The sequence below is a fragment of the Cebus imitator genome, unplaced genomic scaffold (genome assembly GCF_001604975.1).
Source record: "Cebus imitator isolate Cc_AM_T3 unplaced genomic scaffold, Cebus_imitator-1.0 Scaffold26, whole genome shotgun sequence".
NCBI classification, from domain to species: domain Eukaryota; kingdom Metazoa; phylum Chordata; class Mammalia; order Primates; family Cebidae; genus Cebus; species Cebus imitator.
This window is the reverse complement of record NW_016107341.1, coordinates 5,084,972-5,103,245: the sequence shown is the minus strand read 5'-3', so window position 1 is coordinate 5,103,245 and position 18,274 is coordinate 5,084,972. Positions and strand designations below refer to the sequence as shown.

The 18,274-nt window shown below is 34.2% G+C and overlaps 1 protein-coding gene across 11 annotated transcripts in view; it reads right to left on the bottom strand.

Moving 5' to 3' along the window:
* CACNA2D1 (calcium voltage-gated channel auxiliary subunit alpha2delta 1) overlaps positions 1–18,274 on the bottom strand; it is a 489,928-nt gene that overhangs the window by 26,682 nt on the left and 444,972 nt on the right. For 5 of the 11 annotated variants that reach the window (XM_017523100.2, XM_017523102.2, XM_017523105.2 and 2 more), the window contains 6 exons: positions 17,398–17,469; positions 15,216–15,277; positions 8,603–8,679; positions 7,263–7,283; positions 6,515–6,575; positions 1,944–2,041 (listed from right to left, as the gene is read on the bottom strand). In XM_017523100.2, coding sequence (XP_017378589.1) covers positions 1,944–2,041; positions 6,515–6,575; positions 7,263–7,283; positions 8,603–8,679; positions 15,216–15,277; positions 17,398–17,469 — 391 coding nt within the window. The remainder of the gene's footprint in view (positions 1–1,943; positions 2,042–6,514; positions 6,576–7,262; positions 7,284–8,602; positions 8,680–15,215; positions 15,278–17,397; positions 17,470–18,274) is intronic. The other 6 variants (XM_017523103.2, XM_017523104.2, XM_017523107.2 and 3 more) reach the window with 3 other exon arrangements.

Below are 18,274 nucleotides of genomic sequence, written 5' to 3'. Positions count from 1 at the left end.
AATCAATAATTTATAATATTGTCACAGAAATCTTGTAACTAAAATTCTACAAATTCTCTATTTGTTACATGAATATACAGTAACCTCAAACAACGTCTATTGGGTTATACAGGAGACAGATAAAAGGCGAAGTGAAATGAAAGATATTAAAGAACAGACAACAATATGGATTAGGAAGAGATTATTTTGTTTAAACGTATTTATACTTCCCTAGGAACCAGAAGCAGTAAACAAAAAAAAGGAATGATTCCAATTTTCATGGTGTTCTGAAAAGTTACATGTTAGGAAAAACATTTCTGATAAACTCATTTTTACAAGGATTATGAGAGTGTTTCATAATTTTGGTATCCAATTAAAGGAATATTCAACAACTTTATTACAGTCCTCTATTAGAAATGCCTAGTACTCAATAAGAGGTAATAAACAATAACATAAAATAACATTTAGAAGGCACTGACGGCCAGGCACAGTGGCTCATGCCTGTAATCCCAGCACTTTCAGAGGCCGAGGTAGGAGGATCACCTGATGTCAGGAGTTTGAGACCAGTCTGAGTGACATGGAGAAACCTCGTCTTGACTAAAAAAATACAAAATTAGCCAGGTGTGGTAGTACATGCCTGTAATCCCAGCTACGTGGGAGGCTGAGGCAGGAGAATCTCTGGAACCCAGGAGGCAGACATTGTGGTGAGCCAAGATTGTGCCACTGCACTCCAGCATGAGCAACAAGAGCAAAACTCCACCTCAAAANAAAAAAAAAAAAAAGGCGGCACTGGCTCAGTCTCAGTCAGCTCACACTGGGTAGAAAGATTTGGAATCATCACATTAAGGCATGATCAATGTAGACTTCGGCTCCCATGACAAGTTTTCAGTGTGGCTCACTGAAGCCACTAACTAATTTATGCTCAAGTGAAGGTGCTAGAAAGTTATTTCTTCTCATATGCAACAAATTGAAGTTAAGAGGCACCTTTAAGAAGGGCTTTGTCTTTTTGATAACTGATAAAGGGCGTTGTTTGACCTTTCCTGATAGAAAGACAAACAATTGAAAAACAACAAGAAGGGAGGAGGAGAAGGAAAAGGAGGAAGAGAGGGAGAGAGAACAGAGACTCCTTTTTCAGAGAGAACAAAAAAGTCAATTGTGTGTGCTTATTCTTTTTTTCAAATTATATTTATGAAGATAAATTTTGCCATGAATTTGGTTTTCCTCTTATTTCCCATTTGTATGGCATTTGTTCTGGTAGCACTTTTATAATAAATATTTTTAGGAGGAAAAATGATTTAGATTTTTTAATGATTAAAAGCCCCAAATCCAGCATTTTTTGTTAACTTTAGACTATGAATGATGTGAATTTACCTGAAAGACAAATATAATGGTTAAAAACTAATTACTAACATTCTGTTGTCTATTTTAACTTGATTTACCTCATAAATGAGAAATTACAGAAGCATAATTTTTTAAGACATGAAGTTAACTTGTGATCCAAATAGAATGTCAGGAAGGAAAAAACACATTAAGTGGTATATATTTATACTTTGGTTTTTATTCTACCCATATTAAAACTCATTATATTATTTGAAGGATGTAAATAAATTTATAAAAATGTATGTTTTCCTCTATATAGCAGGCAAAATGCTATAAAAAAAAGTCTTCAAAAGTTCATTCAAAATTAAAATTCCTAAATTTGAGAGGCGCTAACATGAGCATGCCACATTTACGTTTAACCATTTGCAAGAATCTATTACCTTGTTTTGAAAATTTGATTTAACTGACATTTCTTTAGTATGCAAAATTAAGGATCAAATTGTCACATTTTACTATTAGAAAATTATAAATTAAATAAACCACCAGCAGAACATAATAAAGTAACACGATTATCATATCCTATGATATACTATAAACCAACAGAACCACACTTAAGCAGTCATTTCAAATTAATGCTTACTTACATGATGGATTGTTTGGAGTTTTTCTATCAATAAACTCATTGAAATTTAAAAGAAATTCAGTGTTATTATCTGATATTTTCAGGTCAGTGCAGTAATCTCTGGGAAAAAAACATTTTGAGATATTAGGTATTAAAATTGAAACTTTATAGGGTCAGTAAAGTAGTGAAAACACGATTTTTTTCTTATTAGCCATAAGACTTTGCAAACCATTGAACTTCTGGTAACTTCCATTTACTCACCTCTGTAATGGACCAATACTTTTGCCAGTAAGTGGTGATTACAGACAATGTGAATTAAACATTTGGTCTTTGGACAGGAGCTACTCAATAAATATTGGGTTTTGCTGTAGTTATTATACTATTATCATTGTATATCATAGATTTAGCAGTCTCATATAGCAATTAAAACAGAAATCTTGGGGCATGGGGGGCAAAGGGAGGGAGAGCATTAGGACAAATACCTAATACATATGGGGTTTAAAACCTAGATGACAGGTTGATAGGTGCAGCAAACCACCATGCCACATGTATACCAGTGTAACAAACCTGCGCATTCTGCACGTGTATCCCAGAACTTAAAGTAAAATTAAAAAAAAAAAATGTGTGTGTATACATGTTTTCAAAAAATTTTATATATGTGTATACACACACGTGTGTGTGTGCATATATATGTGTGTGTGTGTATATGTTTTAAAATACATATATAATATATATACATATGTGTATATATATACACACATATAATATATATACATATATATATGTATACACACACACATTTATGTATATATAAAATCAAGCACATAAAGGGCTTAATATACATTGAAGTGGACATTCATTGGCTTGCCCCACCTTGAAAAGGAAGAGTATTTGTCCCACAAGTGAAATATTCTTCCTTCTAAAGTATTTTGTCCTGCCCTAAACACATAAGTGAATTCCAGTCTTTTAGTAAGATATATTGATATCCTTCAGCTATAAAAACATACTGATACATGCTACAACATGGATAAACCTTGAAAACATCATGCTACGTGAAATAAGCCAGATGCAAATGCCACAGGTTGTATTATTCTATTTATACAATATGTCTAGAGCAAGCATGTAGCTATAAAATAGATTAGCAGTTGCTTGGGTCTGGGGAGGGTTGGGGTAAGGATGGGTAGGCAACGGTGAAGGTTACAGATTTTCTCTTTACAGTAATGAAAATGTTCTAAAATTAACTATAGTAGTAGTTGTACATATATGTAAATATATTTTAAAACTTTTAATTGTAAAAAAAAAAATGTGAAATGTGACACTGACCACAGAAATGGTTCATACACTAATAACTGCTGGATTAAACAAAATCCATTGCCTATGAATTATGAATTAGAATTGAGAGATGTCTCCATCCCTTCTTTACGTATCTGGATTCTACCCTAGATTTCACCTTGTCTTACACTGACAAAGCCAATATGCATAATCTACTACTTAATAACGGGGAGAGACAAGGGAAGAAACTGCAGAGAACAACACAGAACTGACGTGGATAGTCATGCCAACAGAGCAGGCCTAATTTCATCTCTTCTTACATTTTTTGCTATGTTAATATTCTGTGGGACCCTGTTTTTTTTTCCCTTAATATTGAGAAAATTCTTTCTAGTTAAAGTGGATTAAAGTTGCTCTCAGTAATTCAAAGTAACTTGAAATTGATTAAAGTTACTTGTGACCAAAAACTACTAATAAGATTGCAGGTATTATTAGTAATATAACTTTTAGGGATATTCTTTATATATTTATAGATTCTCCAGTTCAGCACCTACTATGTGCCAGCAACGGATTCAATTTGGGGCACTGAATGCTAAGTCAAATAGACACAGTTATGGTCTGTTGAGGAAAGTAAATAAAATGTGGCCAGTGCTCCCCAAGAGAAATACAGAACTCTATGAAGCAGGCAGCAAGTCTGCATACGCCCTATTCCCTTAGCATTGCTGTCTAGCTTGCCCCTATTGAATCATTATGTAAATATTTTAAACTTTAAGAAAATTTCTAGGTTCTCCAGTAAAGAAAGGAAAGAAATCTCCACATCAAGGAACTTTTAAGTCGGGATTTAGGAGGGAGCGGCATGCATGTGCATGTGTGATATACATCTCCTTTCCAAAAGGGAAAAGAGAATTAATGAAAGAAAGAAGGTAAGACCAAAACAAAGCAAAAAGAGTAATAGCACATTTAGGAACTGAAAAAAGTTAGCGTGGCTGGAATTTAGAGTAGGGGTAGGGAAACTTTCCCTGATAGGGCCACGTAGCAAGTGATTTAGGATTTTGTGGCCCATAAAGTCTATGCCACAACTACTCAACCCTGTCTCTGCAAAGAAAGCAGCCAAAGCCATTGCATAAAAAAATAAGCATCACTGTGCGCCAGTAAAACTTTATGTTTACAACTGATAGCTGATCTATAGGCTGTAGTTTGATGGTCCCTAGTATGGAGTGTGGGGGAAGCACACCAGTAAACCAGGACCTGGCGGAAGAGCATTTGAAATCTATAATATACAGCACAGATGATCATGAAGACGATATAGAACCACTGGCTCATATTTAGCAGATGAGGAAAATGATTTTTTTCACATTTTAGAGATTCTCTGGTACAGAACAAAGACAACATTAGGAAATACAGGGAAAATACAAAAGTAGGGAGATCAGTTAAGAGGCAAATATAGTAGTTTAGGTGAGAGAGGCCAGTGGCCTGGACTAGGGCAGAGGAAGCTGAGATTGACAGATACACTTGATACTCATAAGATAATTGGCAAGATGTGGTGATGAATTAGAAGTGAGATACAAGGGAAAGGAAGCAGAAAAGGATAACTAGCAGGTTTCAAGATTGCTCACTGGCAATCTGGCATTTTCTTCTGTGAGGCAATATAGGTAGAATTTTCCAAAGGAAACAAATATTTATAAGATACTAAATCTGAAGCACACTGAAGAGAGATTCTTGCCTGGTTTTCATGAGATATGACTGTCTCATGTAAAGTTGACATAGTGTCTGGAAATAGATACAATATAGAATCAAATAATATAATGTAATATCAATGAAACACATACGTCTTTGTCTCTAAAGGTTTATGGCCATCATATAGATTTGGGAGTCATGAACCTAACCTGTAGGCAGGGAACAGATGCATGGCTTGTGGTCTGAATGTAGTCTCAGATAAAAAGATAGCCTAGTTTAGCACTCTGTGCAGCCCTTTCATAGACATGATCAGCAGGGGAAATGAAACTCATGAGAGAGACAGTAAATATGCAGCCAGAGAGAGAAATAGAAAATTATAGTAGTGTCATCAAGCAAGAGAAAGCAAGAAGTATCAAAGGAGAGAATGATCAACAGTATCAAATACTAAAGGAAATACAAGCAAGAGAAGCTTCTCAAGGATAGAGGCACTCACAAAGCCAAGAACATGCTTTGTTAACAGAGATTTCGCAAAAAATCCATATTCACTGTGTTAAAGTGGAAACAGTTCAGAAATATCCTTTTACAGAAATAAAAGGGTAACTCAGAACAATTTATATGCATCTTCTTTGGGTTTTGGGGTTAATTCAAGAAAAGTAAAAAATTAATAATCCAAGCCTCTATGTCAATTGTTCCCAGTAATTTATCCCAGATTAATAGGAATTATATTTGAAAATTGTATGTCTGCTATAGTGCAGGAATAAAAAACTGAGGAAAGAAAGAAAAATAACAGCCTTGGATTACTGAATAGTTTCAAATAATTACAAAAAACTCAAGATAGGAGAAAAAGATGGACATATGAGATAAAGAAAGCAGAGTATACGAGAGAGAAATTAAATTGGGTAGGAGGAAATGAAGTGTGTCTAAAAATCTATGTAAAGCAATGCCACTATAAACATGCTCTCCCAAAAAGTTGCTTTAGACCATTAACAAATTCCATTATTATGTTCACTCTAGTCATAACTGTATAGATACACATAAATATTGGTACATATATGTGTATTTATATATGTAAACATATTCACAGGTAAAAATACCCAATTTTCTATTATTGTTGGATGCGCTGTTTGTCCTACAAGAGCAAAGCCTATGTCCATTTTATTCCCATGTTTGTTTCCCAGAGTGTACATTGCTTAGCACATAGTAATTGCTTTTTTTTTTTTTTGAGACGGAGTCTCACTTTGTCACCAGGCAGGACTGCACTGGTAAAATCTTAGCTCACTTCATCCTCTACCTCCCAGGTTCAAGCGATTCTTCTGTCTCAGCCTCCCAAGTAGCTGGGACTACAGTCATGTGCCAACACACCCAGCTAATTTTTGTACTTTTAGTAGAGACAAGGGTTTCACCATGTTGGCCAGGATGGTCTCAATCTCTTGATCTCATGATCTGCCCATCTTGGCCTCCCATATTTGAATGAGTAAAGAAATGAATAAATAATATTTTGTTTCAGTTTTAAAATAATTATTTCCTTTGATTCCATAATATGATATGGAATTAACCCAGAGCAGTCTTGACCCAATTCCGAACTATTGTTGAAGGCCTAGCTACTGATACAAGATGTATCAAAAAACAAAACAAAACAAAACCCACCTTGGTGCTATGAATGTATAGCCAGATTCTTCAAAATTATCTGGCTTCAGGGTTTCTGAATCTGCAAAGATAATGTTATAGCATTAGAGAGGTAATTCAGAGTATATATCCAGAGATTCCGTAACAATAAGAAGGCATGAGAAAGATTACCTAATAAGAAAAATTGAAAATAGAGTACTTACATCCTAAAACGGAAACACATCAATGAATATAAAGGTCCTCAATGCTTCCCAATATAGTAAAATTATAACATGGATTAACTTCATTACATGGATCACAACAGTTATTTCAAAGAAAATGCTATGTCTATAATTTTCTGATCTAAGCCTACTATAACCAAGTATCTTTAAAAAAGTGATTGATATGAATGTTATACCAGAGGTATTTTATTTAAGCACCAATTATCTAAACAGCTTACCAAAATTATGATACAGGAAACAATGTTAAAAAACTCATTAATGCCTTTAGTGAATTAATAACATTCTTCATATTAGGTGTGAATTAATATGTGGAAGGACACAATACAAAACTTCTGAAGTCCAAGAAAAAAATTTGAATGTGAACCAGATTGCATATGAAAACACAACATATTCTTTCTACCATTTTTTGCTGCTAAGTTTTAAGTGATCATGAAGGAAAATTTAGCAAATGAGAAGCACAGAGGATAATATCCAATGGGAAGGAAAATATCAGTGGAAATGTCAAGTGTACTAAACAGAAAGAAATTGAGCAACAAGAAAATACTTGCCCTTCATTTTGCCCTTTTTTGCTGTGAAAATCCATCAGAAAGAGAAAGCAGGGAAACAAAAACAAAAGAGGGTAAAGCAAAGGGGGTCACAAACAATATTTTATTCAATGACTTTCTTGAATAAAAATATTGTGCATAGATCAAAGGTTCATTTATGTATAGCTGTAGTCTAGGAAAAAAAGACATATTTTGGAGACTGGAAAGTATGTCCTGTCCATTATTACTAGATAACCCTCTCTGTACTGTGGTTATTTCAAGGGTCTGTTTTGCAAAGTGATTAATGCAGGTGTAATACCAATAACATCAGGCTATAAACATAAGCATATAACAATCAAAGAGTCACTAGTTATCCCCTCATTTATCAATTGAAGAACTAGCTCATGCAGAATTGCTGGTTGTGAAAAGACCATCATATCTATCTATCAAGTGAAAGTGGAAATATAAAGGTACTCTGTATAATGCACTATGAACACGAGGCCTGCGGAGAGCAAAAAAAGGACAGACAGAGAAATGAAAGAAACTCTAGCTTACTTTCAGATCAGATGTGAAACATATATGTGTATTTTTGGTATTGTTTAGTTTTTTACTTCATGCTCACAGAAAAATTTGAGGTTGTTAGCAATAATAATCAGCAATGTGCAAAGGATATGATGGTCATTTTACTTCACAAAATCTAGTCACCCAAAACAAAATAAACAATAACTTGAAGTATGCACTAGTATTAGTAATTATTCTACATTCCAAATGAGGCTTAAAAAAAAAAAACTAATCCATTTGCATCACTGAGACATTAATTTGGATGATGAAAAAGAGTTAATTGCCAAACCAAAGCCAAAGACCAGCGCAATTTTATTTATTCAAAGTAGAAGTAGAGGATGTGAAGCACAATATTATTCTGGCCAAATGCAAAAGAAAAAAAAAGGAAAGAAAAAAAGAAACAAAAAGAAAAGGAAAGATAAGGAAAAGCTTTACTAGCACAGTGCCATGAGAGTAGAGAATAAGTTGATAAGTAGCACGTGAAACATTTTGCTCCAGCTAGCAGACCCTTAAAACGACAGCAACAGGACACAGCACTGCAATGATTCTATGAGCACATAGCAAGGCAGGGAAGGGCGGTGGGGACTGCCAGTGAGACTGGAGTACCTGCTCATATTCTATCCATGTAGAATATTTCTTGTTCCTTGCATGTTTGGAATGGGTTAGAATCATTGCTGTAGATTTGGTAATAACACCTACTAAAATATTTAATAAGCCTTGGGTATTCCAAAATCTAGACGTATTTAAACATCTGATACTAGGAGATAACAAATGGACCCTGAAGTCACTTTCACAGTACTTACATCTGGCCTGAGTTATTGTCTCTTCTATTTTGGCTTTTATATAGTAAAAACTGTAGGTTGGTAATACCAAGGCCAAACTGCAATAGAAACAAGAGAAGCATAAACACAAACAAACAAAAATGAAACATAACTTAAAAAAAAGACACATCAAGTTCATGGGAAAATTGAAAGATCTTCCTCATGGGAAGGAAAAGACATATTACTTTGACAAGAAAATGCATTCAGCAAATACAGTACTTAATTTCGGTCTTGCCATCCAGAGTCATCTAGCTCTCTACATTGTAGGGAATCAGAAGAGACAGGTGGAAAGCAAGCTCCTGAATGAACCTATAAATTAGTCGAGGAAGGAATGTCATGGCCCTCTACTATATTTCCAGAAAATTATATTAAAGTCCTTTCAGTTTTAAACAAAAATTGAAGAACATCAGGGGTATGTTCCAACAAAGTAAATACATCATACCATTTGGACACACCTCCTAATGTATTATATATACTGTCAAAGTGCTTTCTATAAAATGGACACTGTTAAAATACAAATGGAAGAGTTATTATTACTTTTTTTTTTTTTTTTTTGAGACAAGGTCTTACTCTATCCCCCAGGCTGGAGAGCAGTGGTGCAATCATGGCTCATCGCAACCTCAAATCCCTGGGCTCAATTGATCCTCCCACCTCAGCCCAAGTAGCTGGGACCACAGGCACATTCTGCCATGCCATGCTAGTGTTTGTATTTTAGTAGAGATGGGATTTACACTATGTTGCCCAGGCAATCTGCCTGCCTCAGCTTACCAAAGTGCTGGGATTACAGGCATGAGCCACCACTCCTTGTCATTATCATTACTATTGAACAATGCATAAAGTCATCTAAAATATATTGTTTTGAGAGATTAAATACCCAGTATTTTAAAACTCTAATCCTTAGGCACGTTCTCTAGTGTCTACTCTTAGGCAGATTCAGATTCCTTTACTGCAATAATAGAAACTGTCTGCTCAACTCATTAGTTTGTACCCAATAGTAAAACTAAGTCAGAGTATTTATTTCAAGTTTATTTACTGTGACTATTCCACATTATTTGGAAGACTGTTACTAGGTGCAACAGGAAATAGATCTTCAGTTTGGTAGTTAACAAGCATGCGGCTACTCCAGTCTTATGGTAGATATCCAAAGCAGAGGAGAGTTCCGGTGAAAATCTTAGGCCAAATTCAGAATGTTTTAGACACAAAGAATGTTTCAGACAAGCCGGTCATCAAAACTTGCCTTAATGGCTGCCCAAAATAAAAAGCTGTTAGGCAGGTAATCTTACTCATTTTGATATTCCAATTAATAATAAAATAAAATAATAAAACACATATTAGAATTGTTAAAGGATTTCAGAATTTTATGCACTTTCTAATAACACAACTATATATGTCTAATTTTTCTACTCTCATGCTGGCTAATACTCAAAGGACATAACTATTCCATATCCACATGTGCTAGACAGCCACATGATCTTTGCTGTGGTTTGAATATAGAAGAAAACTTGTGAACAGTGGGTTTATGATACCTCTAAAATATCCGATTTAACTACTTTCCAAAAGCAATGTTTAATGTAACACACTTTGTCACCTTCGGCATTTGCTTTTAATATTTAGCCAAAATTTTAGTAATGTGCAGAAAAGGGTTTTCATATCTAGGCTTTTGAGTATTTCTAGGCATGTGTAGATCCTTGAATTTGTGATAATTTCAACTTTTAGATTTAGGGATTTGTAGATCTTTTAAATCACTTAAGCCTCATGCAGCCCGAGTTTTGAGAATGGATATCCAAACATCATTATATATTTTTACGGATAACATAGAATAGGGAAAAACATAAAATTTCAAAATTTCATTCTTATGACTATAAATGTTAACGTTTCACTCTATGAAAAGAAAAAAAAAGCAAGGGTTTATCTGTTACAATTTAATTAAACAATTTAAGATAGCAAAATGAATGGATGCTTGTTACCTCCAATTCCAAAATCTATCTCCATCATTAAGTAATTCACAGACTTTTCTTATGGGAAAAGGTCAGGGAAATAAAATGGCATGTAGATTTAATGCAAATTTCTATATTCATTTTATAGGTAACTTCCCCTAAGTGGAGGCAGCGATTAAAATTAAAATAAGCAGTGCAATCACTCTGACAGCAAGATAACCTTTCATGATTCACTTGCCATTTACAAAATGTACAGCAGAATTACTGAGCACTGAAGACTGTCTCCTACAAATTCTTCTCAAGGGAAATTAGTACATTTTTATTGCCCCATCAGCATTTATTGCTAAGAGAAAGTTTTAATTAAAACCGATTACGTTCTATCATGCAACTACTAAAGCGTCACTCTGTAAGCTTGGGTTACATCTAATATACCATAAATATAGCGTGGAAACCCATGAGGAAGAAAATAGAAGTTTTAAAATGGGCATATCTACTATGCATTTTGTTGGCCTGTAAGTCTTTGGTTGTTTTTAATAGCTGCAATCTGTTCTATAGAAAAACATAGCTATGTTTAATTTAATTATGTCCATCTCAAGCCAAGTTAATTTTTCAACATATAGCCAGATAAGATCTTTATCAACATTCTTAGTCAATGGTGCTGTCATATGCAATGTTTGCTATCTCTGTCCCTGTAAAACTGATAGACCAAGATTGCTTTATTTCCTTCTAGAGATTAAAGTTTAATAAAGCAAGTGGCCATCAGATGAATGGCATAGCTCATGCAGTTTCATAAGTGACAGAAACATGGTTAACTGAGTTAAGTGGACTATAACACACTTTTCAACTTATTTACTCCATAAAAGTAAATTATTCCCTAAAAAACAGAACACATACTATTAAAATAATTGATTACATTTGAAAATATGGTACTTGGATCAAGACCTAGGAAGAGAGAAATCATCAAATGAATATTTTGTACCTCACTCATGCAATCAAAACATATCATGTTTTTTCCTTCAACGTAGATGTAATATTTTGTTCTAAATCGCTGTTTGTGAATCTGTACAGTGATTCAGGAAAGTATTTCTAATGGAAATAGATGTAATCTGGCCCAAAGTTGGGGACTTGGAAAGCCAATGTGTGAGGAAAGCTTGCAAAAGTAGGAAAGTGGGGGCCTTGTCGGGGAATAGTGACAGGTATAGTGACGGAAGTGGCAGGAATGGTACGACAGATACGTCGGGCTGGAAATGTGTGAAGTGACTATCAGACTTGGAAGTTCAAATTAAACTTCAATGCAAATGGAAGAAGATGAAAGTTTTGTCAACAAAAAGTGACATGAACTTGAGAAAAGAACATTAACCTGCCCACACTGTATATTATCACTGGGTACCTCAGGAAAGAGGCTGAAGGTAGAGGCCATTTGTGAGACAGATAAAACACCCAGAAGTGTCCTCATGCTGTTGGAAAGCAAGCTACCACACTGCAGGGCCAAAAGAATCCAGTTTTTCTCAGAATTTGTTCATCTAAGCAACAAATGCACAGAACTCATTCCCATACAATGCCCTAACACTTTGTCTTATCATAAAATCATCTCTCAAGAGACAGGCCTTCAAGATTTCCTCTCGTTTTACACCATTTGACAAGTTTGTCCAAAATGTGAAAGGTGGCAATAGTCAAGGAAGAAGGAGGAAAAAGAGTAACTTGTATATAGACATGAAGATTGTGCAAGTTTAAAGAAATGCCTAGAAATTAGACATGGGAATCAGTTGATGAAAAAAAGTCAAATAAAACAGTCATTGTGGTGTTTTGGAATAGGTCTAATATTATGTAAAAAGGAAAAAAAACCCACAAAAGTGAAGAAAGACTGGCATGTAGTATATCATGACATTAATATGTATGCTTTCCTCTTCCATGTGTATTCCACGTGCCATCCTAGGAACATGAGAGGAGGCAGGTTCCTATGATAATAACATAGGCTCCCATAAAAGGTTATGTGTATACTCTGGGGAATTGATTTGATTTTTATTAGGAAAGAAACAGTTGAGTCCACCACAGCCTACATATTATATGTATATTAATATGTAGTTAAAGAGACTTCTATACTTAAATATTGCAATGGAAGTTGTGTATACCATTATATGAATTTGAAAGGCTGAGACAGATTGAAAATTTCTTCAATTGGAAAATTCTTCCATTTCTTCAAACTGAAATTCTTGAATTCTGTAAATATTTGTTGCTAACTATGTGCCACTGTCTTACAAGCTTGTGATTCAGAAGTAAATAAAGCAGGGAACAATACCTGCCTTCTTAGAACTTACTAGTGACAGAACCAATGATAATCAGTAGAAATAAGATTTGCTCTCTGTGTGTGTGTGTGTGTGTGTGTGTGTGTGTGTGTGTGTGATTTTAATGTGATAAGTGTTATGGAGAATATGAAGTGGAGGAGGGAGATAGAGTGTGGTGAAGTACTATACATTTTAAATATGATTGTTGGAGAAGGCCTTTCTGAAGAGATGAAAAGTAAGTAAAGATGGGAAGATGAGGGAATGAGCATGTTATTCTTTGGGAGAAGTAATTCTAAACACAAGTAATTTCATATACAAAAATTCTGAGGCAGATGGGTGCCAGTGTTTATGATGTGTAGCAAAAAGGACAGTGTGGCTTAACGTGGGACTATTCAGTGGAGAATCTGGAAGGTAAATTCAGAGCTGATGGTGACTGAGGTCAAATGGTTTAAGCTACTGACGGCCATGCCAGAGTTCGAGTGTCAGACTGAATGCGACGGCAAATTTACTGGTGGGAGCTGAGTAGAGAAATGAAACAGTCTACTCAAGGGTTATGATTCTTCTTGTGATTGTGTTGAAAACAGAAATAAAGATAGAAGATGGAGATACAGATGCAAGTAGTTATGTACTCTAATAGTGGGAGTTCTCTCTGATCACTTCTATTTTTCTCTCTGAAATGGAAAGCAAATTCATCACCTGAGCGAAATGATGAGAAAGTGTTACAGATTTGGAGAGTAAAGTGACCAAGAGTCATCTATGAATATCCTAAATTTACAGGATTATGGAGACCACCAACTACCACTAAGGCCCACTTGAGATTAGAGGTCATGAATTTTAGGTGATACATCAGCTACTGAGTATTTTACTTCAGTCACTTGTAGCTGTATGGGTGCAGTGTGCATTGCTAATAATTTGAATTTAACCAGGACTGGTATTTTGCCAACTTGCTGTTTGCCAAACTCAATTATGATGAAAGGAGCTGACGGTGTGTGCAAGACAGTGAACATAAGACCCAAGGAATTTCTGCTGAATAAAAAAGGGTACAAAGATGGAAGAGGGTAAGGCAGCAAGAAGGCAGAAGGGATTGATGGATTTCATGTCTTGAGTCAAGGGATTACTGCAGTTGGGCTACCAGCAGGGGAGGATGGAAAGCTAAAATGCAGTCACGTGGGAGTCGGATGAACAATTCTCAAGTAAAGACTATGAAGGCGTTGCAGACTTGACACTGTAAAGGCTGCAGAATATAACTTTGGAGTCAGTGGCTAAGGTAGGGAGATGACAAGGTCATTCGAGGAGAGGAGGCTAAGAGTAAGAGAGCCCAGGTATTAGAAACATCATCTATGCCAATGCTACTTAGAGTGTTTTCCATGGACCTAGCCTATTTGCAAATTATCTATTACCAGCCCCTGATAGCAAAATACAGAAACTGAGAGGAAGCATTTAGAAAATTTTATAGCAATCTAACACTAATTTTATATCTGTGAAATCTAATAGTAAATATTTTGAGCTTATGGTTTTTTAAAAAGTTTATTTTATTAAATAATTTTTTTTTTATACCAGTGTGGGTATAGCATCGTTTGAAAAACAGTGAACTATGTGGAAGTACGACAGAGTGACAATGAGCCAGGAGCTGAAATCTTTATAGGAATGAGAGGGACATGACTGCTAAGGAGGAGGAATAGCACGTGCTGTGGTTTGGTGGCATAAGGTTCAAAGATGGAGATTTTAGAAAGGAAAAAAAAAAGAATGAGTAATGAGGTCACACTCATATCACCCTCAGTACTCTGAAGACCACAGAGGAAGCAGTGACCTCAGCGGGGAATCAGAACAAGAAAGTGAAGGAAGTATTGAGTAAGTGCTGAAGAATGGAAAATTTCCAAGAGATTATTACTAGGTATTAGGTTGTCCAACTTTCCAAAGCCCAGCCAGTGGGAGGAATCAGAATTACAGAACTGATACTGAGTGGGGGTGAATAATATCAACTAAACATTTTATATCAGATAGTACAATGATAAGATAAGCTTTATATTTTAGGCTAATTTGCAACCCAAATATAAGTAATGTAAACTAAACAACAACTAAAAAAGGAAGTCAGTGGAAGGGAACCCTACAAATGATTATGGATATTTGTCAACATTTCTCATGTAAAAATAAAAAATATATAGATTTATATCACATACATTTTCATTTCTAAATTTTATATTACTGGCTTTTTTCCATCGTTTCCATTTTAAAAATCAGTCTATAAGTTTTGTATGTTTTCATGTTGGGAACTTTTCAATTGAAGATTACATGAAAATTAGCTTGTGAAACTGCAAAAACTTAGTATTTATCCACTGGAATACACAATACACATAAAATACAGTTAATTACCTGTAGTCTGTGCCATTAACAGGTGTCCATGTGTATGTCCTGTTTCCTTTGTCAATATATCTCTAGAAAGAAGTGTGACTTGGTTATTATCACTTATATGTCCACACTAAAGTATGTTTAAGAGTAATAGGCAACATCAGAACATGAATGCAGTTTGCCTAGATCCAAATGTATGATTAACATATGACTGTTTTTATTAAGTCACTCTTGTAGCATTATTATGGTATCATTAGAGGCCACTCGGTATCACTGAAGGTTAGGAAAACACCTAAATCCACCAGGGAAAGGATATACAGCACTAAAGGCGTTCATGGCTATGTCGTTTATCCATTTTCTCTTCCATTAGGTATAGTGATGGCATATGTATAATTTTTAATGTGCTTGGTTACTTTGAGCTTCATCATTCTTACCAAAAAGTAACACATATTGAAGTATTTCTTGGTGTCAGGCACTATGCTAAGCACCTTTCAGTCATTCTCTCACTGAATCCAACCCCTGGAGTATATACATTTATATACTGCAGTTTACCGATGAAGAAATAAGTCTTAAAGAGGAGGTAAGGTGCTTAAGCTGGCCAAACATATGACACCAAATTGATGTTTGTAACAACTACACAATGTGAATGTGGGCATGTGTGTCTGTGTGTGAGCATGTGTAGGTTATGTGTGTGTGGTAGATGTCAGGAGGGAGAACAGGGTTGGTGAAGAGGGCTTTGGACTAGTAAAATTCTTAAAAGAATTAGAAGAAACAAGGTTACTGTCACATCCTAAATATTAATAAATCACTATTAATATAATAGTGGCCAAACCCCATATGTAGACCACATATAGTTTTTGAAAGATATAACCTTAAAATTAGAATATGTATGCACAATGTTTTAATTGTTTTGGATGTCTATAAAATAATAGTGATAAAAATCATAGTCATTAATAGAGTAAATAACTTTTCTTGAAATACCAATATACATAGAAATCGGGAGTGCAAGGCAATATAGTAATTGAAGATGAGTAGTTACATCTCTTTACAAATGTGTTCATGAGAGGCATTTAAAAACTCTAAGATAGAAAAACAGTCTTTAGATGAATATTTGTCAGAAAAATTGGCAGTAAATTGAAGGAGAAAAAAAATCAATGGGAGTTAACAGAAAATTACTTTGTAAGCTGAGATAAGAATGCAAAAGTCTAAGTAAATAGAGTTGAAGTTTCAATAAAGTCTGAAATGTAAATATACCTCCCTTTGTGTTCTGTAATAAGGACTCGTAATAATATTAAAATGGGAAAAGCCATGTGCTAATGAAGGATCATATTCAGATTCTAGGTCATCTTCTATGTAGGGAAGGATCTGATGAGGAATTCTGGAGAAATGTATTACATCTAAAAAGGATGACATTGTGAGGAAAAGGATACATGTAACGCATAAAAACTTAAATTACATTTCCAGGCTCAAAAGCTTCGGAGACCTATGTTTTTCAAATACTCAAATATATAAATGTCTGTATGTACTCCACATTTGACTGATAATAGACATATTCTTCATATACAAAGAGCTATATAAAGCAATGTAAGTTTTTTTACACAAATCAATTATTTGTGGGGGAGCTGTGTTATCATGTGGTTTAATTTCAGATTTAAGTGCTGGGAAATTTTAAAGGGTATAACTAGTAAAAGACGATAAATCAAGCCAGAAACAAGTAAACAAAAAGCTAAAAATACAAAATAATTAATATATGGAACTCAATAATTATAATATCCACACAGACAAATCATATAAAACATACTATTAAATATCAACTTCAATTTTACAATATCAACTTCAATTTTACAATATCAACTTCAATTTTACAACATTGGCATGCTGCAAAACAACATGGCAAAATTATATTGTGTTCCATTTCTCATAAAATATATAGATGTAAAATATAATTTCAATAATATACTGTTAATGTATAAGAAAACATCAAGAAATCTAAAGCAACATTTTATAAAAAGAAAAAGAGAGTTAAAAATATATCTTAATGAAAATATCCCTCCAGCTAAGAAGTGCTTTAAAAAAGAAAGACTGTTTCTTAGAGGCATCGCTATTTTGTAAGTTAACAGTGGATTAATAGAAAACAGGAAAATTACTAATATCAATTATTCTTGATATAATTTTTATTTAAGAATAAGCTAGAATCCATTCTTACCTCATCTTGAGATTTAACCAGAGTTCTGAATGTTTTTTCTCCACTTTCTCCATCAATCATCTTATTTCGAATCTAAGAGTAAATGAAACAACTACTTTATTCCAGAAACAAACTTGACCTGCCAAAGTATGACTATTACATTTTTTTTAAGGTTTTTACCTTATTTAGAACAAATAGAATAAAAATAGGAAGTTAGTTTTACCAGTATCTGCAGTTTTTTCTGGGAATTTTTAAGTTACCATATTAGAATCATTTTACAGGATTTTAAAATAATAAAACACCTTTAATGAAATACTTTCAACCCATCGGTAGTTTTTGAAACAAAATTGATAAAACGAATGGTCAATTATATTACAGCTGGCCACACTGGAGTGGAAAGTAGTCACTGAGACATAGAAATATATACGTACAGAATTACATATAACATGGAATGCTTCACATTTCTGCCTTATACAATGAGTTTTATGTGAGAAAAGATTTTTTGAGAGCACCATTTAGACTTTTTAGTCTGTAATTCTTATATCTGGAGTATAAAAAAAAATCTAAAGGACAGAGAAAACTATAAACACCTATTTGGATTTAAGAATATAAAGTTGAGTCTCCTTTAGAACACTCCAAATCCTTAAAAATGTGCCAGGTCACATTATACACTAATATTCCAGTCTACTGGAAATTCTCACAAGTTTCCTCAACTTATATTTTTATAAGTCCACCAGTGATTTAGATTTGGCTTTTGGGAACTGCAAATGATAGGTAAACAAACTTGGTGTGATAAAAGGAATAATTTGAAGAATACGAATGTGTGATGCATCTAATTTAGTTCAAATATTTGGGTCTGAATAGGAGTATATAACAGCTTCTTTTTTTTTTTTTTTTT